Source organism: Anguilla rostrata, chromosome 11, assembly GCF_018555375.3.
Source record: "Anguilla rostrata isolate EN2019 chromosome 11, ASM1855537v3, whole genome shotgun sequence".
Taxonomy (NCBI): Eukaryota; Metazoa; Chordata; class Actinopteri; order Anguilliformes; family Anguillidae; genus Anguilla; species Anguilla rostrata.
The window spans coordinates 23,643,702-23,668,271 of record NC_057943.1 but is presented as its reverse complement, the minus strand read 5'-3'; the positions used below and the strand labels follow the sequence as shown (position 1 = coordinate 23,668,271).

The following is a 24,570-nucleotide window of genomic DNA, read 5'->3' as shown; positions in this document are numbered from 1 at the left end:
AAACCCGACCCAGATGTTAACCTCAACCCTTAGTAAGAAAAACAGGAAACTAACTTCCGAGCAGAGTGAATGGCAGCTCCTGCCTGCGCCTCCCTTACCACAGCGGCCGCTGTCCTTCTCCCGGCCCGGGCCGCAGTTCTCCTGCCTGTCGCCCGCCTGCGGCAGCTTCTGAGCCACCTCGTACTCCAGCCCCGCCACGCGGATCAGGAACCGCTCCTGATTGATGGACTTCTTCAGGGCCTTGATGTACAACTTGACCTGCTTCTCCATGCGCTGCCTCAGGCAGCTGAGGTTGCAGCTTCCTGTGGGGTGGGGTGGGGTGGGTGGAGTGGGGTGGGGTGGTGGGGGAGGAGCAGTTGGTAAGTGTGTATGAAACCAGCTACCAGGTACCATACGCTCGCAACATTCCTGTGATACACTAGCAGCATTAACCCAATGCTACAACTCAAGATTTCCCAGTGAACTGGGATGGCTAGATATGATTCTACCTTATTTCTTATTCCTTGCACTAGATTTAATGTACTGTCTGTGGGTGGATCCAGATGTGAAAAGGTGAAGATGGCCACCCACCACCTTCAGTGACTCTCAGAATGTTGAAGCTTCGTTCAAAGTGACTGTGAAGGATAAGCTGCTAAGTGTGGATTCCCTCTCAACCCCCTATGGGGTTATCTCACTTAGTGCCTCAACAGAAACACTTATTGTGTGTGTTTGTGCGCGTGTGCGTCTGTGAGTGTGTGTGTGTGAGCATGAGTGTGTACGTGTGTGTGTGTGTGTGTTCCAACTAGGAAGCAGGCACAGGTATGAGTCTTGTAGTTCTGTACATCATCGCCTCATTTTATCACTGCACCCATCGCAAATTCAGTATTATATGAACCAAATTATATTACATTACTGGCATTTAGCAGAAGCTCTCAGAAGCAACACAGTTTAGCATTTTTACCAAGTATCCATTTATACAGCTGGATATGAAGTACCTCGCTCAAGGGTACGACAGCAGCGTCTCATCTGGGAATAATATGTTTTTCGTTGCGATATTAAAAACAGCTTGTGCGGACATCGAAATTGAGTAGCTACAAGCTGTCCCTGACATCAAGAGAAAAAGTGGGGCTTTTGTTGTTACGCTGAGCTGCGGTCTCAGATGAAGAGAGACACCACATGTATTTACCACTGCTCCAGTCTGGCAGCCGGATCAGCCTCAGCAGCGCCCGGCGTTCAGCTCAAGCAAAGTGTGATTCAGCGTTCTGGCTCAAGCTCACGTAGACGCAGACTCATGTTTAATACGGGGACATGGGGCATATGCTCTAGAGCAGCGCTTCTCAAACTTTTTAATATCGGGATCCAAATTAAAAATACTAGTATTGTGGGGACCAAAATGAGAAATTTAGTACCTTTCAGGGACCCATCAAATACATGTACTAGCCTAGCTTAGCGAACCGCAGACTCACTCTGGGACCCATTTTTGACCCCGCTCCATAGTTTAAGAAGCGCTGATCCAGAGGCCAGCCCCTCAGGGACAGACAGACAGACAGACAGACGGCCGGCCGGCCGCCCGGCTCACCTGTGGTGTCCCCCGGCTTCACCTCGGCCTCCAGCTCCAGCGTGATGCGGGTCACCTCCTTGCTGGCCGGGTTGCGGGCGCGCCGACCTTTGGTCTTCTTGGAGGAGTCGCACTTGAGGTTGACGAAGGTGACCAGGCAGTTGCTGCAGGGCTGCCCGCCTCCTGCAGGGGGGGCAGGGTAACCACGCCCACACGGGCAGGGCGAGAATGAGCGCGAGCACCAACGGCAGGAGATTTAGGAAAGGCTAAAGGCTAGGAATGCCAGGCTAAATTAGACAGTCAATCATATCTGTTATTTAATTTTCTAGGTAGGTCAAATAAAATAAAAACACAACCTGGGGAATCAAAGTGGGCAGGGGAGGCAAGAGGTTGAGTAGCCAATCAGATGTAGGAAATTATTTGGGTGATAGATTTGTAAGATGACAGGGGTAACACCCAAACATTTATGACTACATCTTACACAGTACAGTGCCCCCATTGCTGTGCTGGGGCACTGGATTTCTCTTAGGGAAGAGTACCCCCTTCTGACCCACCAACATCTCTTCAGGCAACTTCATTTTCCCAGGAGTCTCCCTCATCATATGCAAGCACACACCTGTGTAGCTTGAGCAGTTTGCCATGAGGAGGGCACAGGGTGGTACCACACTGCCTAAATCATCACTGCTGTCCGTCAGTAACAGAGAGAGCTGGCACTCAGGCCGGGCAGCGCCTCACCTGGCCCGAGCGTGCGCCCCCCCTCGTCCACCCGGCCCTTCAGCTTGGGGTGCAGGTGGCACTTTGCGTCTTTGATCTTGAAGGAGGTGGTCTGCTTCACTGGAGGGGCCAGAGTCTCTACAGACAAAGCAGGTGTCGTGTGCATTGAATCATCTCATTTGTCAAAAAAAAGTCAGCTTGACTTGATACAATCCCATAATGCCACCAGGACATCCCATATATTCATCTGTTCATACTCAATTTTTATATTCAGTCAAACAATTTTATTTTCACTGTATGGAGTGTAGCGCCGACCTGCATATCTAGCCCCTAATGTACGGAGTGCATGTGAATTTGCTGAATTTCCAGAAAGGCAAGACACACTGCCCTTGAACAGCCCACAGAACGAGAGATCAAATACTGCACATACATTCCACTGCAAGGTCCTTACAACTCAGCTCAGTTTATATTATCGGCAATGAAAGTGTGTGCAATGTCCATTTGAACTCAGTGTAAATAGCTTACATTAGCTGATGTTCAACTCTGAAATTTCAAGAATATTCACCCGCTGAGCACAGATAAGAGTGCTAAGGAGGAAATAATATGATACAGTGGATGTAGCGTGAATTTTCTCCAACTGCAGATGGGTACAGACTACCAAAATAAGATGATGACTACTGTAGGGGTGGGTTCAGTTCCATGTCTGTTTGGTCAAGCCAAGAAGTGAAGTGAAAATCAGGTTTTGAATTGAAAAAATTCTCATAATGTTCTAATGTTCTTAATTTCCTGAATGGACTCAACTGAAGTGGAACTGACTACAACTCTGTACTATGCTGCAGATATAGATGAGGTCAGAGAGAGAGTGGTACCTATGCTGCTCTAGACTGTAGTGTGGGTGTATGAGGGTCAGAGAGAGTGAGAGAGAGAGAGGTACCTATGCAGCTATGGCTGTAGTGTTGGTGTATGGGAGTCAGAGAGAGAGAGAGGTACCTATGCAGTTACTGCTGTAGTGTTGGTGTACGGGAGTCAGAGAGAGAGAGAGGTACCTATGCAGTTACTGCTGTAGTGTTGGTGTATGGGAGTCAGAGAGAGAGAGTGGGGTACCTATGCAGCTATGGCTGTAGTGTTGGTGTATGGGAGTCAGAGAGAGAGAGAGTGGGGTACCTATGCAGCTATGGCTGTAGTGTTGGTGTATGGGAGTCAGAGAGAGAGAGAGGTACCTATGCAGTTACTGCTGTAGTGTTGGTGTACGGGAGTCAGAGAGAGAGAGAGAGGTACCTATGCAGCTATGGCTGTAGTGTTGGTGTATGGGAGTCAGAGAGAGAGAGATGGGTACCTATGCAGCTATGCTGTAGTGTTGGTGTATGGGAGTCAGAGAGAGAGAGAGTGGGGTACCTATGCAGCTATGGCTGTAGTGTTGGTGTATGGGAGTCAGAGAGAGAGAGAGGAACCTATGGAGTTATGGCTGTAGTGTTTGTGTATGGGCGTCAGAGAGAGAGAGAGTGGGGTACCTATGCAGTTATGGCTGTAGTGTTGGTGTACGGGAGTCAGAGAGAGAGAGAGAGGTACCTATGCAGCTATGGCTGTAGAGTTTGTGTATGGGCGTCAGAGAGAGAGAGAGTGGGGTACCTATGCAGCTATGGCTGTAGTGTTTGTGTATGGGCGTCAGAGAGAGAGAGAGTGGGGTACCTATGCAGCTATGGCTGTAGCTGGAGTTGAGTCTGGCAGGTGTTTTCCCTCGCAGTACTGGGATTCCACAGCTCACTGTATAGCTGTTATCAGACTCTGCAATGGGAAACATACAAACACAGCTCTAACCTTCTACACAACAAGCTACAATATCACTAAAAGATGTCTGTTTTCAAGAAATACAGTCACATCAACATGTGAGATGCTTTTGTGGATGCACTAAAATCTAGTGCTTCTAATATAAATACCCTTTTCATTGACTAACTGTACACAAAGCCAGAGACAAAGTTTTCCACTGACATGAACTGGCTACGTATGGGTAGGGCAAAAATAGATGGGGATAGAGAAGGTGGGTTCTTTTACCCACTTACCTGCCAGATAGTGAGCTTTGGACGCGCAAGTGAGAGAGCAGCTCTCTCTTTTTCCATTTTTGCTACAGGTCAGTGTTGCCTTGGGAGATACTAAACTGGAGACACATTTCACCAGCTCTGCATCACACGCACACACACATACATACACACAGGACACAGTTGATTACAAATGAAATTACAGAGAAATACAGTCACTGTGTGAATTTATCAGCCGTTATGTTCGACTGCAGAAAACAATACAAACAAGTCTTTGTCATATAACCCATATGTCTGTCGTTAAATAAACAAAGTTTATTAATTTATTTAATAATGAATAATTTAGTTAGTACGCTATAATCCAGATACTAGAAGAATATGAGTTAATTAGAATGTTCAATGTTAGAATGATAGGTGCATAGGTGATGTGCCACAATGCTGAGATTCTCTATTCTGACCACTAGATGTCAGTGTTGTTCACATACCGACACAGTCCTTTCTGTTCCAGTGGAGTTTGTATCCAGGTGGACAGGTACAATCGTAGCTACCCAGCGTGTTGATACAGCCAAACTTACAACCCCCACGGTTAATACTGCACTCATCAATATCTGTACAAGGAGAGAATTATTATTTTTAAAAATGCTGATTCCAAAAATTTGAATTTTTCCAAGCACGCACCTGAAAAGGCAAAAACTTTTGTGGAGGAGTAACCAGGAAAAACAGTACGTATGCAAAATGCTCCCTGGTCCTTTAGAATAAACATTGTCTGTGATTACCTATAAGTTTGAAGACACAATAAAAGCACAGAGATAAGGCAAAAGGCAGGTGGTTGAATGAATTGTGTTTCATGGAGGCACGTTCATTTGATGCACTAAATAGCCAAAACTTCACAATGAGATCAATGTGTGTTGTAGGTAATTTGGCCCAACTGTTTATCTGAAGTCTCATTGTATCACCACTGTGCATTTCCCCTGGGCCTAAGATGGGAGGGCCCCACGGCTTACAGAACTGAGTAAATTACGGTCACGTTCCAAACGACGACGAGCCGCTGAACCGCGCTCTGAGCAGACGGAGCTGTGAGGGGCGACCGAACGGGAACGACTGAGTCACAGCAGGCGCCCCGGGCCGCGCCCTCGGAGTCAAGCCACCGCGGCGTTCCCGCTGATTGATGACACGCCTGCCGACAGAAAATACTGGCTTCCTGGTTCCAGGCGGGAGCTCAGACGCACGCTGGCACGCTGGCACGCTGGCACGCTGGCACGCTCGGTCTGTGCCGCTTTAGCCCTGCTAATGAGCGGCCCGTGCTCCGTATCACACGCAGCAAAGCACAAAGGTGCCGCTTAGGCCGCGCTGAGAGCTAAGCGGCTCCTCTGCCAGCTAATGCGTCGATGCTTTTATTATTCTTATTTTCTTTCTTCGGTTGGCATTTGGGGCACCCTAAACCTCTTGAGTCTAAATTTCTCCCGCCCGCTCTCTCTCCCTTTCCTATGCTGCTAGCTGCCAGCATATTTATCTTTTACCAGGGAACATTAGTGGGGGGAAGGGGGGGGGGGCGGTGGGGGTGGCAGGGACTGACGCTGAGGCTGACCCCATGTATCAAGCACACGCCTCCATGATGGTTTGTACCTGCCAAGGGCATTCCTACAGCTCAAAGGAGAAAAAAGTAGAAATGAGGGGTGTTGCTTCTCCTCAGGGGTGGGTCTGCTTTTCAAAAGTTGTGAATACCTGTCACTACTAGGACAGCGCAAGCATTCCTCAGCGCAGACCTCGGACAGCTAGGCCAAGCTGGCTGCCCAAAAAGTAGGCCAGGCAGATGAATGAAAGCTGAATCGGTTTCTGCAGCATACAAAAGTGATCAGAATACTCTAATTCCAGTCACAGCAAATCCATCCCTGACAATATGTTGGTAGTTAACTAACTAACCATCACCATCTTGGGAAGTGATTTTTTTTTAACCAGGCATGGGTTTTAATATTTGTGTAGGACTCTAAGGATGGTTGTATGTTGGTTTAAAAGTATGAATTTTGTATTTGTGTAGAGTAATAAAGATAGTTGTGTACACAGGAACATTGAGAACTTGTCCGTGAAGAACGGCACAAATAAAACAAAGCATTTCCAGCTCAGCTTCTTTGAAGGGTATTGCTGTTTGTTTTTGGGGGACTGTACAGTAACTACTCAGACTGAACGTGTAGCAGGGATGCGCAAACTACGTGACACCTGTCCAGGGCAGGTAGCTGAAGGCTTGGGGGAAGAGGCCCCCCAGTCAACACATTCCAGCGCTGTGTGCGGAGGGCCGGGCACTCTGGAGCCGTGGCCCGCTGGTCTAATTGAGGTCATGTGGGGTGAGTCCATTGTTTGGGCAGAGCAACGTCCCCGGAGCACGAGCGGCCATTTTTCAGCTGATAAGCTGCGCGGGGAAAATAAAGCGAGAGTCCACTCCTGTGAGAGAGTGCGAGGGGGGCTCCATAAATCTGACGGTTATCTAAGAGTTCCGACGGGCGCAGACGAGCCATGGAGGGGAGGGGAGGGGGGTCATCCATCACCGGGGGGCTCTCAGCAATGGCAGGCCAGGCCGGCCCTGCTCCGCTCCCCTTCCGGCTCTCCCTTACCAGCTCGTGGACTGACTACCTGAGACACACTCTCTCGCACTACACTGCACACACGCTCATAGCACACACACTCTCACGCACATACACATGCACACACACGCTCTCACGCACATACACATGCACACACACGCTCTCACGCACATACACATGCACACACGCTTCGCACAACTGCCACCTCTCACGCAATCGCACACACAGCTCACGCACATCACATGCACACACCTCTCACGCACATACACATGCACACACACGCTCTCACGACACACATGCACACACACGCTCTCACGCACATCACATGCACACACACGCCTCACGCACATACACATGCACACACACGCTCTCACGCACATACACATGCACACACACGCTCTCACGCACATACACATGCACACACACGCTCTCACGCACATACACATGCACACACACGCTCTCACGCACATACACATGCACACACACACTCTCACGCACATACACACGAGCACACGCTCTCACGCACATACACATGCACACACACACTCTCACTGACATACACATGCACACACACACTCTCACGCACATACACATGCACACACACACTCTCACGCACATACACATGCACACACACACTCTCACTGACATACACATGCATGTGCGCATACACACGCTCTCATCCACATACACGTATCCACACATTCATTCGTACAGACATAGCTACGTGCATGTGCACGCATGCACGCCCTCACTCACATGCTTACACATCATGGTACTGACATATAGATAACATGCATACCGCTCCACGCCATACACAGCACCACACCACACTTGGGTACGCCTGTGCACTACGCATTGCCATCTCAGACATACACAATCACACACATGGGTACTGACATATGTACGTGCATGTGAGCATACACACGCTCTCACCCACATTCCCGTGTGCACACGCTCAGTCTGACCACTCACCTCCACAGTGTGCCAGGCCATACAGGACATATCCCTTGTGGCAGAAACACTGGAAGCTGCCGGGGGAGTTGACGCAAGAGTGGTCACAGGCTCGGTCAAAGGAGCACTCGTCAATATCTGCAGATAGAGAGAGAGGGAGAAGGAGAGAGAGAGAGAGAGAGAGAGACAGAGAGATAGGGAGCGAGAGAGAGAAAGAGAGAGAGAGAGGGAGATAGAGAGAGAGACAGATACAGGAAAAGAGAGAGAGAGGGAGATAGAGAGAGAGACAGATACAGGAAGAGAGAGAGAGAGAGAGAGAGAGAGAGAGAGAGACAGATACAGGAAGAGAGAGAGAGAGAGAGAGAAAGAGAGAGAAATCACTTAACAGTGGGGATACGTGGGCCAGGCCAGTGGGGATACGTGTCACCTGTCCATTCAGGTGAAGGTCATTGTGCTTCCTCTGGTCCCACTTAAGGCCCAAGATTATCCTATTCTCCCCAGCAGGTATTATAATAGCTTCATTACAGTGGAATAATGAAGTCATTATAAGAGTGTTGGAAGACCTAGGATTGTCAGGCTGAGGCACGTGGAAGGAGACATAATGTAGCAACAGAGCCCCAGTTAAGGGGAGTGGGGGCTAACCAGCTTTGATGTCAAAGCCCATAGGGCCTCTTGCAATTCTGACCCAGAAAAGCGCAGGTCTAACAGGCAGCACTGAACCTGACAGAGGGGCTGGCCCAGAGCCCGCTAATTAGCGGCGTAGCGAGCGTGCGAATGCCAAGGGCCCATCCTGCTCGATAACAGGCTTCTCATATTCCCAATCCATCCCATCGCCATCATTGTGCTCTCCAGTCCAGTCACGTAAAAAACCCACCCTTATCTCTCTTAAAGAACTCTCCCAGAGTTTCATATTTACATATTAACATTTTCTGGTTCCTCCTCCCCGCCCCCCCCCCCATTTTCCTTTTTCCCAGAACCATATGGAAATCATCTGCCGGGAAAACAGTCTCTCTTATCTAGGAATGTTGTGGAATGTGAAACCGGTCCGGGTCACAGATCCGTCCGTCCACCGAGCCTAGCACCTCCCACTTTAAACTTCTTTCCACTTTGCAAAGTGACCCTCTCCGCTGCCACATCAAAGAATTGAAACAGCGCGCAGACGGACCCTGCGTTCCCATCAGGCCTCCTGCTAGATGGGCGCAAATAGCCGTAATAGCTCTCTCCCGTCATGTGAGCTGATATCTGTCTCAGCCTCTGGGCCCCTAACCGCCATTGGGAAGAACAATGCTCAAACTCAGCAGGCGGGGTGGGGTAATGCGTTCAGGTAATGGGTTCATTGCCTTAAAAAAGCTCATATGCCACTGCTTTGGATGTTGGGTTTGTCCTTTCTGTCAACCTCAAATACTCCATTTCATACACAAAGAGCACACCCTGAAGCCTCTGCAGTCTTCACTGCCCCATTGCGCCTGTAGAGATGTGCTGACATGGTTTCATAGACTTTTCACCACCTTCATCGAACGGGTAATTTGTCACCATCTGCACCAGATGTACTAATGATTTCGGTTGTATAAAATTACGTTATAGAAAATGGTACAATGGGACATGAATTGTTTATAGTCGCAAGAAAATAATGGATTGCTGAAGATTTTTTTTCACTGTTGTGGATATGCAACTCCACACCCGCCGGCACCAATCCAAATGGAGTAAAGTCCCAGACATGTACTCTCAGAAAAAAAGGGTCCTTTGGCTTGTCTACATAGGGGAACTCTTAAGTGCATTATGAAATCCTCTATGGTATGTCTGCTCCCAGATTGAACCATTTCAGCCAACAAAGAACAAGATAGTGTTCCTCAATGTAGACACACACATATATACACACACACACACACACACACACACACATTTTACATTTTATTTTGGATGATTTAAAGAGATTCCAACTTGGCAGATTCCTGTAAACACAGTTCCAAACAGTTAAGCAGCAATTGCCGAAGATTAAAAGCTTAGTAAGCTATCAGTTTTCAAAGAGTAGACAGGATGTCTTCATTGCTTGAGGTGAAAATGAAAGGAGATGTTCAAAGATTTTTGGGACTGGGGATGAGGGGGAGTTTAAAGGCTTTCATTACAGGGAGCAGGCAAACAGAGGCAAGAATCTTCCTACATCGGCACAATTACGTCAGCTCTCCCACGCAATCCACCTTCTCCGCTCCATGCCCTCTCTCCACAGGGGTGCCCCATGTGTCTCTTACGGGCCCCCTCCTGTTTTCTCTCAATACTTGCTCACTGGGTCCTCTCCCTGCTTCCCATGGTTCCTCCAGTCATTTCTAAGCAGTGATGATGCTGTTAATCCCGGCTCTTTTATTTTTACCCTGCTTTGTTTCTCAGGTTTCCTCTCAGATTTCAGCATGTCTCTTCCTGGACGTGTTCCCACCACCTTAAACGTAACCCCATGAAATTTGACCTGTTATTTCTTTTCACTCCTCCGTGCCCCCTCTGTTGACCTCTGTCGCTGTCTCTCTGGAGTCCATCCCTCTCTCGTCTTCCATTTCTGCAAGAAACTATGTCACTTTGGACCCTTCATTTTCCATTTTTCCTCACCCCTCTTTTATAAATGTGTGTCTGCTTCCTATTTATCTTTTTAGTTGCATGTTTCACTCTGAACAATAATATGGCATTTTTTAAGCTGGCTTTACTCACTTTGATCACTACTGTTCTCGGCTAGCCTTTGTTCTTATGATCTATATTCCTTTGAAGCAGCACAGAATTCTGCTGCTCGGTGTGCTCTGTTCTGTCTTTCTCTCTCTCTCTCCCTCATGTTCCTCTTTGGGTATGATCTCTCTCCACTGCAATTTTTTTCTGCACGCCTTCGCATGGAACCCCCCCTCCCCCCGGCAACTATGCTGCACATGGTCACCTGACTTCTCCTCCTCCTCCTCCTACATCTTCGCTCTGTCATTTCTTCCTCTCGCCCTCCCCTCCCCTGGCACTGTGCACTTACTGTTCCCCTGCTTGTCGGTTTCAATCTTTGCTTCTTTACTCTTTCTGCCCCCCCTGCCCCCAGCAGCAGGAGGGAGAGCCTGTGCAGATGCTCACTCCTTTACTCCGTGTCCCCTACCTGCAGTGCTCTTCTCTGCTCTGTCCGCCCTCTTACGGTCTTCATTTCGCTTTGCTCTGGTGTCTTTCCAATAAGCCCATTAGCCCAACAATTCCTTGATGTTTTTTTAAATGTTTCAACTATTATACGTTTAAAAAAAAAAGATTTATAGTAATTACAGTAATTACTATTTTAACATATTTATGTTTGACAGCATTGTTCAAGTGTAATTTTCTTGTCCATTTTTAAAACAGACTGCATCTGTTATTGCAATATCACATGCATAGCAAGTCACGGAAGATGAAGGCACCAGCTAAATGAAATGGACGTACAAAACTAAAGCTGATTTTGTGTCTTTAAAGTTCTCCTTCTCGTGATGAAAGATGGCGCATTAAAAATGCAGTCCTGTGTCCTTACACAATAATTTATACATGCCAATGTTTCATAAGAGGCAAACATCCATATTCCCTTGCCAAGTACACTGTAGATTGAACGCGGCATAAATTACCAAATTACACAGCGGAGGCTTTAAAAGGAGCCCCCCCCCCCCCCCGCCCCCGCCCCCTCGCCCTCCCCCTCGCTCCTCACCCCCCCGCTTTGTGCTGCTGAAGACGGTGTGAGATAAAGGGGGCTTCAGCAGACATTTGCGGTCTCGCTGCACGGCGCATCTAGACATGTGTTCCACATGTCAGCACGCTGGTTCCCTGCTCATTATCGCCCGGCTGCCCGAACAGCAAACACACATTTTTGAAACCCCCCCCCCCTCCCCTCCCTTCCCCTCCCCTCCACCCTCGGCGTCCAGGCAAATGAGCTCTGGCGGTTTGCGGAGATGGCGGCACACAGACCCTTTGATAGGGCTCGGGAGGCGCCGTTGCGTAAGGGCTGCATGGCCGTGCCGTGATCCGCTCCACCAGGCTCTGCACGAGGGGCACCTGGTCTCCGGAGCCTGGAAGCTCCTTTGCTTTTCAGACCCTCTCCTCTGGGGCACAATGCTACGCTTAATGAGCGTCACACGCTCGTAAAAGTCATTTTATAATGTGAATACGAGAGCGTGCGTGAATCTCGACACCCACCTGCTCACGCCTATGTGCTTTCGTTCACAGGAGATCAACTGTTTTGAGTGCTTAGTTTTAACTGCTAAACATTATCTGAACTGAACGTTTTTCAGTAAAGAAGAGGCTAAAAATTCTAATGTTTCGGGCTACTGCCTTAATCAGTGAAATGATGCTACATGCCGATGGCAACTTTCTATACCCAAACACATCACTGCAGGTTTATGGGTTGATTAGATGGGAATAGCCAATCAGAGACTGGTAAGCTTCTAACAAGTACTTGACTCATGGTGGTGAATTCTTTACAACTTATTTAAGCTGTTTTGAACTTAAAACGCTTCATAGGTTCATCAGGTACATCATGCTCTCTTCATGTTAAAGTTTCAGAAACCCTAGCTCAACCGCACCCCTCCTACCTCACGCGCGTCACTCGCACGTGTGGTAAGAGCTGCAAAGTTACCACGCCCCGTTAACCGCAGGTTGAGCGGCGGATCATAGAGTGGCGGATGGCAGAGGTCCCAGCAGCCCGCCGCTCGCTCACGGCCGTTCACACGCACGCGGAGAGCGGCCTGCTGGGAAACGGAAGCCCTCACTGCACTCGAGCAACACCATGGCCGCGCTCGCTCGCAGGTAGCGGAGACACTGGCCTACAGTCAATCAACAGACTGCAAATACACTCAAGTGTTTGTTTCAGGTTTTCTCTGCAGAGATTCAGTCAGACAGTCGGACTTCATTTAGGAGATCGCTGAACTGGCCAAACTGTTTGCAGAGAAAACATTTACAGTACATTTAATTATAAGACAAAGTTTAGGACAAGAGTGGATTGAATGCAGGGCATTGAGATGAGAAAATGCCATTGGGGAATGGTGGGAGCTCTTCGGAAGAGAGAACACTCCTGATTATGAAGAGGGAAACTGTGGGCACCAGAGGTATGAGGCGTGTCAAAAGCCAATGGAAAAAGAGGGTGTGGAGGGCGAGATACCAAGTATCGAGCTGGTGCTGGTGTCACGCATGGAACTATGGGAGGGCCACCCGCTCCTCTGCATAAATATTAAGATAACGCCCTCCCACTCCTGTCTCGGGAAATCAAGATCCACAACCGCGCATGTTGGCAGCCTCCACCCTGACATTCTTGGCAGTGATTGTCTGAATAATTCAGTATCCCTGGGACACACTGTTGGAGCATGGGATGAAATTATCTACAGTGACATTCAGTGGGCACGGCAGGGTCTGGGGGAGGGGGCGGGGGGGGGGGGGGCGGTATGTGCAGGGATGTGGGGATGTACTAGGAGGCCCATGAGCTCCACGTATCTGTTTACCAGGCAGGTGAGGTGAGGTATGCCGGGGGTGGCGAGACTACAGCCCAGCGTACGTGCAGGACGCCATGGGGGCAGCCATGGGGGCAGCCATCAGGAGCGGGACGGGGAGCCGTAGCTGCCCTCCCTAACGCACAGAGGAACCTTTGTCTCCCCTCCGCAGAAATCGGTACATCTCAGATTCCGTCGAGTATATTATTTATAGAACGCAGGGTGCCTCTCTCTCACTCCCTTTCTCACTCGCTCTCTCTTTCTCTCTCTCTCCCTCCCTTCCTCACTCACTCTCTCTTTCCCTCTCTCTCTCCCCTGCCCATTTGCAGTGAAAGATTGACCCGAAAAACTCAAGGCCTCCCCTTTCCTACAGAGCCGGTTCTGAGATGTCGACCAACGCAGCTGTCTTATTTTTAACCTCTTGAAGTCTAACCCCACTAAACCTCATTCGCCACTTCCGTAAAAAAAAAACCCCAAAACATCGCTGCAAGCAATTAAATGTTGAAACAAAGAGTGAAAAATGAACAACAGAGCAGCTGTTTACAGAGCGGGGAAGAAGAGAAGGGCTTTACCGGAGAGATGAGTCTATCTGATTAACACAGTCCCACTGAGCCCCCATGGGGAGGCAGGTTGAGGGGATTAGGTGGGGGGGTGTGGAGGGGGCTGGGGGGTGGTGAAGGAATTCTTCCGTGGCTCGCACGGGCGGGACAAGTCCCATCTTGATTGACGGGCCCGGGGGCCGCTGACAGTGAGGAAACACGGTGACTTAAATCGCAGATAAGCGTGGAGTCAAGTTTACACATCGCAGCCCCTTCTGAGCACGCTCGCATTCGGCGAAAGGGCGTCGGGTTCTTAAGCTGCCCCGCCCCACTGCTTCACCACCACGTCTCCTCTTTCATCTGCTCCTCAGCACCGCGCTCATCAGCCGCACGGACCCCTCTCTGCGCGTCGTCTCTGCGGGTTCTCCTCACACAAAGCAGAACGCAGTCTCAGCTGACCTTCGCAGTTAAAACACAGGGCGATTAAAACCAAATATAATACCCATCAGCTTGAATTCAAATGAGTTTCATCACTTAACAGATAAAAAGATGCCAATTAGTCAACCTCTACCCTACTGTGATATTAAATCCCAACCGTGGAAGATGAAAGTAAAGTGGAGTCGCTTGATAGCGGTTTCTTCTCCTTCTACTGGCGCGGACTGTGATATGACTGAGAGAACACTGGGCGTACTTCGACTCGTATTCAAAACAAGGTGACCGTTTACGTTCAGGGTGATTCACACAATGCCATGACGACAGCCGAGCAGATTGCGTGAGGTCATCCTGTGCGCTGAGACACGTAGATAAGAGCGGCTTCGATGGCCTTTTGCAGCTCTGCTTCCTCAACAACAATAGCTGACCAGGGTCCATTGAGCTGAGTCTCAGATAGGAGAACCGGGCCGCCGCCCTCCCCACCGCCGGCTCTCCCACACTGATCACCTGATCCTGAGAAAGTGCTGACCGCGCGGCACGCTATTTTCACACACCCTGGAAGCCGGGCTTTGAAAACGAATCCCTCCCAGGCGAGCGAGCAGCGCAAACGAATCCCTCCCAGGCGAGCGAGCAGCGCAAACGAATCCCTCCCAGGCGAGCGAGCAGCGCAAACGAATCCCTCCCAGGCGAGCGAGCAGCGCAAACGAATCCAGAACGCAGTCCGTAAAGCATCCGTGTTTTCCGGCGCACCGGTTCGAAGCGAGCTTTAAGTGCGTAGCTTCATCACGCGCTCGAAGCGGGAGCATCACCATCCCTTTCCCTAATAGCACCCCATTCCGGAGAACAGGTGAAAAGCCTTTCATCTGAAAAGAATAACAGCCAGCCGGCAAAAACAAGCACACCCAAAAGTAAAAAAGCATTATTTCAAATTATTCTGATGACACAACGCACAATTTCGGTGAGCAATCTGAGGAAAATCACCAGCTGAGGGAAGCTAAAGCAATCAAACAGAAAATTCATTTTTATTACAGGGTGTTCACTCTGTACTGCCATGAGAAACAGTGGGGTGGGAACCATGGGTGAGTGGGTGGGGGGGGGGGGAGGGTTTGGGCTTATTCTGGGTGCTGACTAAATAAAGCTTTGCCCTGCAGGAGATTCATTTTGTTGACCAGCTCTCCAAATAGAATAGCGAATCTACAACATACTGTACTTCTTTTCTTATTATTGCAATATGTTTATTGCCATTGATAATGAACAGATTATGGTTGTTCACACTTCCTAATTGAAGTTATGTCTTTGTGTAAACCATCTGTCACCACTTGTCAGCATTAGTAAAGCTTTATCCTTTGAGGTTTTGCCATGAGGCCATATCTGAATTAGTCGGTTTCTGCACTGCATTAAGGACACTCCGCCAGCATCCTCAGCACCATGACACACATGTACGCACGTGAGAAGGGGAGAGAGGGCCTACAATTCTGTGATGAACTGCTCTTCCACGGCAAATATGAAGCATCATAAGAGCATTACCAACCAACCTCAATAAATAAAATAAATATGAAGCTAGCTACTCTCAGGAGTCTTGATCTTTCTCACCAGCCTCTCACGGTGCCATGTCTCTCTCTCAGCAGCAGGGTTTGCGCTCTCTTCCAGACCGGAGGTTTCCAGGGGTTTGCTCGTGCCAGGGGCAGAGGGATGTGTTAGCCTTTCTAATTTCCCGTGCCCGTAACGGGCGACGGCGAGCCGTGTTTGTTCTGCGGCCGGCTCCCCAGAACCCCTGCCGGGCGAGGGCTACCACCGAATCAGAGAAACAAACAGAGCAGAGAGGCCTGGTTTGCACCGCTCAGCCAGGGGACCGGCAGCGAGGGCACTACAGCGGCGGCACCATTATGGTCCCTCAGCGCGTTCACATGCACACTAATGCCCCCTTCTTACTCCGATCACGGCAATAATCTGATTACTGAACTGGTTGTGTAAGCACCTTTAACTGACTGCCTTTATGGGCGTATTGGTCACAATCGGTGTATTCAAAACCTAATTAAGACACCTGGATTTCTGCCCAGTCTTTTGATTTTTGGTGCATCATGTAGACGTCTTTCAGCTTTGTGAAACTGTGCATGTCAGACGGAAGTCAAAGATGAAAACAAGCATAGCTGGCGTGTACATCGTTTCCGTTGAGCGTATGTCGATAATGGAAAGAATAATGTAAATCAGGGCTATCGGAGTACACATCCACGGGTATGCAATATTCTACAGTAAATGCTGGCATAAATTGTTTACTCCCAATAATTGGGGTATTGATGTACATGTAAACACAGCCATTCTCTCTATAAAACGCTAAAGACAAACACGTGTTGATTCTCATAATCATTTTATTGCCTGTTTCAACAATCAAAGAAACCTCCAAGTCTGCCTCAGTGGAAGAAAGAGGAGAGAACAGATGCTCCGGACACTTTATGGGAAAAAGGATTACCAAGCACTTACACTAAACTGGCATGAACATTACAATGAAGAGTTCTTAGTTGGAAGGGACAATACTGTTTTTTCTAACTGGCTGGGGGAACAGTGGTAGTGCTTGTATTTCTACTTATGAGAAGAACAAATAGAAAAAAAATCCCAAACCCACGATTTGAACTTAGAGCAAAAGAAAGTTTTTTTTTTATTACGTGATGGCTAAACTTTTTGGGGGAGTACCAAAAGTTTCAGTGAAAAAGCAGCAGGAATTCAGTCAGGAGCTCAGGCAAAGTAATCTTCAAACTATCTACTCAAGTTTACAACGCACAAAATGGCTGAAACTGGCTGAGTGAACCAATCAAAATATTTCATTTTTGAGATGCAGGAGGGGGTGTGGCCTTACCTTGGCAGGTCCTCTCATTGGTCAACAGCTTGTAGCCCTTCTTGCAGCTGCACTCGAAGCTGCCCACCGTGTTCCGGCACACATGGTCACACCCCCCGTTGTTCAGGCGACACTCGTCGATGTCTGCAGGAGAAGGGGGCGGGGTCACACAGTGACGGGTTCTGCCATTAGCAGGCAATGCACACATTCATTTACAGAGAGACAGAAAGAGGGAGAGAGAGAGGAAGCGAGATGGACAGAAAGAAACAGACAGACACACAGACAGACAGACAGACAGACAGATTGCAGGGTTTTTTGTCACAGTTCAGTTTGTCCTGCAGGGGTTTGGTGGGCTCGTGGCCAGGCCAGGGTATTATTTGCAGGCAGAGAGCGCGGCTGGTTCTGGAGATGAAGACTGCTAATGGTTCCACCGAGGGGATAAATAACTGCTGTGCCCCGATCCTCCGGAATAATGACTCAGCACATCCCGTGTGCAAGATGGGCCCCATTCATAATGAAGTCCATTCCCGAAAGAGCAAGGGCACCTCCCCAAATAAATAATGACCAAAGGAAGGGTCTACATGCATTTCTAATAAATAATAAATATATACATCAAAAATATATATATATAGTTGCTTATATACAGTTACATTTTGCAATGCAGGTATTTCACATAAAATATCTGCTGAAAAGTGTTAAAGCAGAGATATTTTATTACTGGTTGAGCTGGGGGATAGGGCTATAGGTGTAATGAGGTGCAGAGAGTGCAGAAGAAGGTCCTCTTGCGGGCCAGGATCGATAACAGGCGGGGTTTTAATGAGTGGGGAGAGCGTTTAATGCCGAGAGCTCACTCACCACTTACAAAGTGCAGCGCGGCCCAGAGCAGCCCTGCGAGTTTTCATCTGAACGAGCTCGCTGTAGGTCTCCCTGACCTTGGAGCCGATCCAGCAGAGTGTGAGGTCAGCAGCCCCTTTGTACAGTCCGATATGTCAGCGGCTAATAGAGCCCGGCAAATTTCAGCCTCCTGAATGTCAGTATTTTATTTTTTTACCTATTTTCTGTGAGAGTATGTGATGCTATTTGCAGTTGATTACATGCAGCCCAGCCTGAAAACTAGGTAAGAACACGTGGAAATTAAGTGCTTTTGCTACTACCCCCATGCATCGCTCCTTATTGATTATTGAGCACCATGTTTTAGTCCAGTGGTTCCAAACCTCGCCTCAGGGACCCCCAGCCGGATCCTGGTATTGACGTGCTTCACCTCAAGCACATCTGATACGGTTAATCAAGCCCGTAGATAACCAGGGCTTAGATGTTAGGCATAGCTGAATCAGGTCTCAGGTAAGATATATACACAGTGTAGCTGAATCAGGGCTAAGATACGAGACACAGCTGAATCAGGGCTTAGACATGAGATACAGCTGAATCAGGGCTTAGACATGAGATACAGCTGAATCAGGGCTTAGACATGAGATACAGCTGAATCAGGGCTTAGACATGAGATACAGCTGAATCAGGGCTAGACATGAGATACAGCTGAATCAGGGCTTAGACATGAGATACAGCTGAATCAGGGCTTAGACATGAGATACAGCTGAATCAGGGCTTAGACATGAGATACAGCTGAATCAGGGCTTAGACATGAGATACAGCTGAATCAGGGCTTAGACATGAGACACAGCTGAATCAGGGTTTACAGTAGATATAAGGCACTGCGCTGCACCATAGGGGGTCTGTCTGCCCTGTTGCTGTGCCAGGGAAGGGAAGGAAACCTCTGAGTAATTCAGCAGCACTGAGAGGGGCCAGGGGGCAGCACTGAGAGGGGCCGGAGAGCGGGACGGGGGCCGGCGCACGCGGGCGGATGAAAGCAGATCCACAGACCCGCCGATCAAAGCGGGCTCCGTGGCGCCGGTGGGCAAAGCGGCCGACCGGAAGGTTCCGAGGTGCCCGCCCACAGCCTGGCACTCGGAGGGGCAGGGAGACGAAACGATTCCAGACGGAGGCGGAGCAGCCGAGAGCGCTTCTCAAAATAATCAGATGAGCTAGGCTTAAACCTCACCACTCCAGGCCCTTCATTGTGTAAATACCCCTCCCGTACGGAAATACACAATTGGGCTCTCTCTCTCTCTCTCTGACTCTTTTTGTTTTCCTTCTCTTTTATCAGCATTAGCCAATCAATATATCATCCATTTGAGGCTTTGATCAGATTATGTTCATAGCAGATTTGGCCATGTTTGTGATTAAGCTTGAATCACCAATGTAAATGAGGCATTGGTCTCGAGGGGGTGCATCATCTGTTTAAAATGAACGCATCAAATATTTAATAATATAATACGTTCCTCTCGGCACACCCACCCACCTACCAGAGCTCGACCGCCCTCGGCGGGTCCCTGCGTTCTCATGCTAGCGCTGTCTGAAGTTGTTTTCCTTTGTTTCCGTTCAAACAGAACTAATAAAACCCAATGTTCTTTTATCATTGTTGTTAGCGTAACGTTGTGAGCGCTCGAGGGGAAGCCGGTCTCCCAGCCCTGCCACCGCGACTCAGCAGCCCAACGCTTCCTCCCGCAGTAACTCTCTCTCTCTCTCTCTCTCTCTCCTCCTTTTCCCTCCACCCCCCATCTGCGTTCCTCACCATTTTCTTCCCACACTCTCAAAAAAAAAAAAAACTCAATGTAATTAGGTACTTAGGTAAATCGCCAATTTATTCCTCTTTCTGCACACAAATTCAGCGGGTCTTCATCACCCGTGAAAAAGGCTATAAAAAGAAAAAAAATCTTGCCTGAAAACATTTTTTGTGACACCATTTTTTGATGCCAGTATAATTTTAAATGCATTTGATGAGAGCAAAAGAGAGAACTTGTTATTTTAGAGATATTTTAAGCCCTTGAAGAGTAGGTTTCTTTTCATTTTCTTTCAGAATCCTGTTAGTGTTCTAGAACCACTGCTGTCAGTTACCAGTAGTTGCCATTGTTACATCAGCATTAGAATGTTCAGTTAAGAACATTTTAATCACATAATTGTGATCTTACACCATAAAGGGTTAATAATCTGAAACAACACATTCTTTCCCTTTCCCTCCTCCTTTCTCCCCTTCCTCTTTCTCTCTCTTTCTCTCTCTCAGTCCCTGCACGCCGTCCATCTGTCAGGGAGGTGACAGAGCAGGACTAGATGAAAGGGGGACCCAGGGCGAGCATGCCATCATACTGTAGGAATGGACACAATGGCTGAGGGCTGCGAGTTTGGCACACCTCAGTGAGCCCAAATTGCCTCTCTGATTAGAAGCTGTCGGAGCCACACGCCCTGTAGCCACGATGGGCGTGGCGCAGAAGGCTTTTAGCAGGGGGGAAGGGGGGTGCAGCATTACAGTTAGGTGGCAGTGACTGGACAGGTAAAAATTCCTCTGACTGAGAGGTGAGAGGGTGGAGGACTTGTGATGGACAGATGAGAAGATAGAATGCTTGTGATGGACAGGTGAGAGGGTGGAGGGCTTGTGGACGACAGGTGAGAGGGTGGAGGGTTTGTGGACGACAGGTGAGAGGGTGGAGGACTTGTGATGGACAGGTGAGAGGATGGAGGGCTTGTGATGGACAGGTGAGAGGGTGGAGGGCTTGTAATGGACAGCTGAGAGGATGGAGGGCTTGTGATGGACAGGTGAGAGGGTGGAGGGCTTGTAATGGACAGCTGAGAGGGTGGAGGGCTTGTGATGGACAGGTGAGAGGGTGGAGGGCTTGTAATGGACAGCTGAGAGGGTGGAGGGCTTGTGATGGACAGGTGAGAGGGTGGAGGGCTTGTAATGGACAGGTGAGAGGGTGGAGGGCTTGTGGAGGACAGGTGAGAGGGTGGAGGGCTTGTGATGGACAGGTGAGAGTGTGGAGGGCTTGTAATGGACAGGTGAGAGGGTGGAGGGCTTGTGATGGACAGGTGAGAGGATGGAGGGCTTGTAATGGACAGGTGAGAGGGTGGAGGGCTTGTAATGGACAGGTGAGAGGATGGAGGGCTTGTGGAGGACAGGTCAGAGGGTGGAGGTGCTCTGAGGAGAAGGTGGGGGCACACCGTTACCTTTGCAGGTCTTGCGGTCCGGCTGCAGGGTGAAGCCCACGGGGCAGCTGCAGCGCACTCCAGTCACTGCGTCATGGCAGGTGCTGTCACAGCCGCCATTATTCACAGCACACGTCTCTGCAGGAAAGACGCAGAGCCCTCAGTGCTGCTGAACACACACACACACACACACACACACACATATTCACACGCACGCACTCACACATCCAACAGACAGATATTCACAAACACGCCAACACACACAAATATGCACACACACACACATACAAATATACAGATATGCACATACACACATGCAATAACACAGAAACACAGAAACACACACACACATACACACACACATGCACACACACACAAACATGCATGCACACACACACCCACAAACAGACGTGGACACACATTAAAAAGAAATGAGAAAAAGAAACTTTCCTCACACGAAAGAAATGTTTCTTTTCCACATTCATAGAAATACTAAAAAGAAAGAGTGAAAGAGAAATCCCGGCATATAAAAACAGCAATTAGTACATTATCGAGGCGGCGGGAGGGAGAGTGGAGAGACTCCTCAGCCAGACTATTAGTTAAATTGAGCGTTGAAGGCCCGAGGAGAGAGAAGCGGAGCGGTTTCCTGTCTCTCTCCAGGACCCCGCGCCCCCGCAGCGAGGAAAAGCGGAGTGCCAGGTGGCCGTCGGGGGGCCAGGGGACGCTTTTGTCTATCCGCAGCGGGGTCCTCCGAACGGGCCCCAGGAACCTGGCAGCCCGGCAGCCTCCATTCTACCTGCCACTCATCGCTCTCTCTAATTAGCATCTAGCGACGCGCGTCAGGAGCAAAGTGCTGTCAGGCTTTAATGGCCGATCCTCCTGACAGCTGGATCCAGGATTCGTGCCATTTTCACCTCTCCGCTGCCTCCCAGCCCACTCAGCGCCGCACAGCCGAGTCCCGCGTTTACCGCCATTTTCTCTCGGTGCCGTTTTATGCGTGATGTGAAAAGATGAAGCACGTCTCCCTTTCACGTCCCTCTCTCTCTCTCTTTGTGAAAAATGACAGGCATAGAAAGCCGAAGAGATCGCTCAACAAGCACGATCACTTCAGTGCTATCAACACTGATGGGTTGTGCGCGAGGAAGATGAAGAATCGGAGGCCGTTTCAAAGATCTATACAGAGCAGCACATACACTCGCGCAGTGATTTCAATAAGGAGGATAAAAAAGATTGATAGCGTCTGCGAGAGTGTTTTCTAATGTCTTCTGCGCTTTTCGCTCCTGTGGCCTTTAAACACCCCCACCCCCCAATAAACAACGAAAACAGCGAGAAGTTAAAAGCACAGTTTATCATGTCACAGACAGAAGCTTTTGGGCAATACTGAGGATGAGAAGATAAATTTTACAGACCCACTGAGTGCGATAGATTGAAGCTGGCAGGGCGGGTCAGGGGTAGTGGTAGCAGTGGGGGTGAGGCTGAAGTGGAGGGGGTATAAAGTGGAGGCAAGTGCTCCATTTCTAGACTCTGACAAATCTAACATGAAATACTGTGCATTTGTCAAATGCCAGAGTGGAGAGTTTCAAAGTCACTTATGGAGCATTTTTGTAGTGGGCTGCATTATAGAGAGGGAGACACACTCTGGCTGATTGAAGCCTTCGGTTTCAAAATGAATTCCAGCACACCGGCGCAGCACAGTTTACACTATACAACCTCAGACCCTTAACACAGGAAGTTACGGCTGTCAACATTCCAGGAAGTTACGCAAGTGTGATGCAATCTTGGACATTCTCACAGAGAAATCTGTGAGCCATATGTACAGCGAACATACAAACAACCTCTATTGAAACCCAAGAACCTGTAAAATGCATATAAATAAGTACTAGAGGGAATGGAGTGAGTAAGGTGCTCGGGCAGGGAGGTCTGCACACATGTTCCTGGGGAGCATTAGCAGGCCGGAGGGCCAACCCTCATCATTTGCACATTAAATCTTATTGCAGGCCTTTGAAATGCACAACGGGCTATTTAAGACTGTTTAACACTGTTTATAAGTTTACTGGGGACTCAGATCCACTGCGCAATACTGGAATATAATCTCCCCAAATTAGAACGGTCGCTTGCAACTGCAGACCTGTCCAATTGCTGCAATGTCCTTCATCAGTTCAGAAAGCCAAGTTTGCAACCTACTGCCATTCACCAAGTGAGGTACTCCAGGATCAAGCAACGATTGCAACTGGTGTGACAAACAAACCGGCAAAAACGCAGATGACCTGACACCGTTACATGAGCAGCATGGTAATTCAGCGTCGGTCGGGCTGCAGGATGCGCAGTGGCACGCTGCACGATCGTCACGGGAACGCAGAGACAGCAGAGGACGGGCGCGCCCGCCCCCCCCCCGCTCTCATGCGGCCCCACGCGCCGCGTATTTCATCTCAGACACCCGGAATTTAGAACCTTGTCATGCTGCCAAGGTGATCAATGCCTTTCGCGATCCCCGCGTCAAAACGGCGTGATGGATTCTCCCGCTCCCCCTCACCGATAATGAATCAGCGCAGAGTCACCGGAGAGCGCGGGGAGAAGCTCTCCCTGAGCCCCGCAGCGCGTCCAGTGGCACGGTTTGTTTGAGAGAGTCACACACCGCGGGGCTCTGAAGTTCGGCAGGGCGCGGCGGCGGTGCGGAGCGAGGACGGTGCGGTACTGTCGCGGCACCTCACAAAAACGTTCAGCGAGACAGTAATTGTGCAGCAACGATCGATGTGCTAGGAAAGCAGAAAAAGGTGTTTATACTGTAAGTAAGAGGAATATACTCTGGGTATGCGTGTGGGTCGTGCTTTCTTAAAAAATTTCCCTGCCACATATTTGGGCCAGAGATTCCAGTGTTTTCATATAACTAGATGGTGATAGCTTTAAAATCACCAGTTTTTTTTACTTAGGAACAATTTTATGACAAAATATCAGGCAAAGGTCAGCTTGACCTCATTGTCTGTATTACAGCCATATACAAAATACTGCACATGCAGTGATATTTCTTTACATTTTTATGGTTAACATTTGAATCATTCTACTGTTTTCACTTGTCTGGTTAGAGTTTTTTGAGTTATCATTTTGCAATAGTGACCGTGTTGTGAAAATGCACATTGCACTTTGTTTTCCTTTACTGAAAAGGGCAATGCAGTTAGCCAGAGATTGATTGAATGATGGGCTGTGGAATGGGCGGAGCTTCCATCCTCAAGGAAGGTACGTGTTGGAGCACAGCTGGGTGAAAGCCTTGCCTTGCCTGTGCTGATGAAACAGTACCCCACCCCAAAGGGCACAGACTGAACGGTAGATGCTGTTTCACGGAGGTGTGTATGTGTGTGTCTGTATGTGTTTGCATGCGTGCATGCATGTGTGTGTGTGTGTGTGCGTGGTGTGTGCGTACATGTGTGTGTTTTTGTGGTGGTGGCGGGGGGGCGGGGCGG

General features: G+C 49.1%; 2 protein-coding genes across 2 annotated transcripts in view; one reads left to right on the top strand and one right to left on the bottom strand.

The window, feature by feature from the left end:
• The window catches only part of LOC135235066 (major histocompatibility complex class I-related gene protein-like), a 6,045-nt gene extending 6,012 nt beyond the window's left edge, over positions 1-33 (top strand). Inside the window, exon 5 of the mRNA XM_064300264.1 lies at positions 14-33. Coding sequence (XP_064156334.1) covers positions 14-33 — 20 coding nt within the window. The remainder of the gene's footprint in view (positions 1-13) is intronic.
• Positions 34-42: 9 nt separating this feature from the next.
• The window catches only part of LOC135235065 (signal peptide, CUB and EGF-like domain-containing protein 3), a gene marked incomplete at its 3' end in the record, with an annotated part of 90,552 nt that continues 66,024 nt past the window's right edge, over positions 43-24,570 (bottom strand). Inside the window, exons 8-16 of the mRNA XM_064300263.1 lie at positions 21,134-21,250; positions 17,096-17,218; positions 7,839-7,955; positions 4,773-4,895; positions 4,312-4,428; positions 3,941-4,036; positions 2,273-2,389; positions 1,559-1,720; positions 43-302 (exon numbers count right to left, since the gene is read on the bottom strand). Of these exons, the coding sequence (XP_064156333.1) occupies positions 43-302; positions 1,559-1,720; positions 2,273-2,389; positions 3,941-4,036; positions 4,312-4,428; positions 4,773-4,895; positions 7,839-7,955; positions 17,096-17,218; positions 21,134-21,250 (1,232 nt within the window). The remainder of the gene's footprint in view (positions 303-1,558; positions 1,721-2,272; positions 2,390-3,940; positions 4,037-4,311; positions 4,429-4,772; positions 4,896-7,838; positions 7,956-17,095; positions 17,219-21,133; positions 21,251-24,570) is intronic.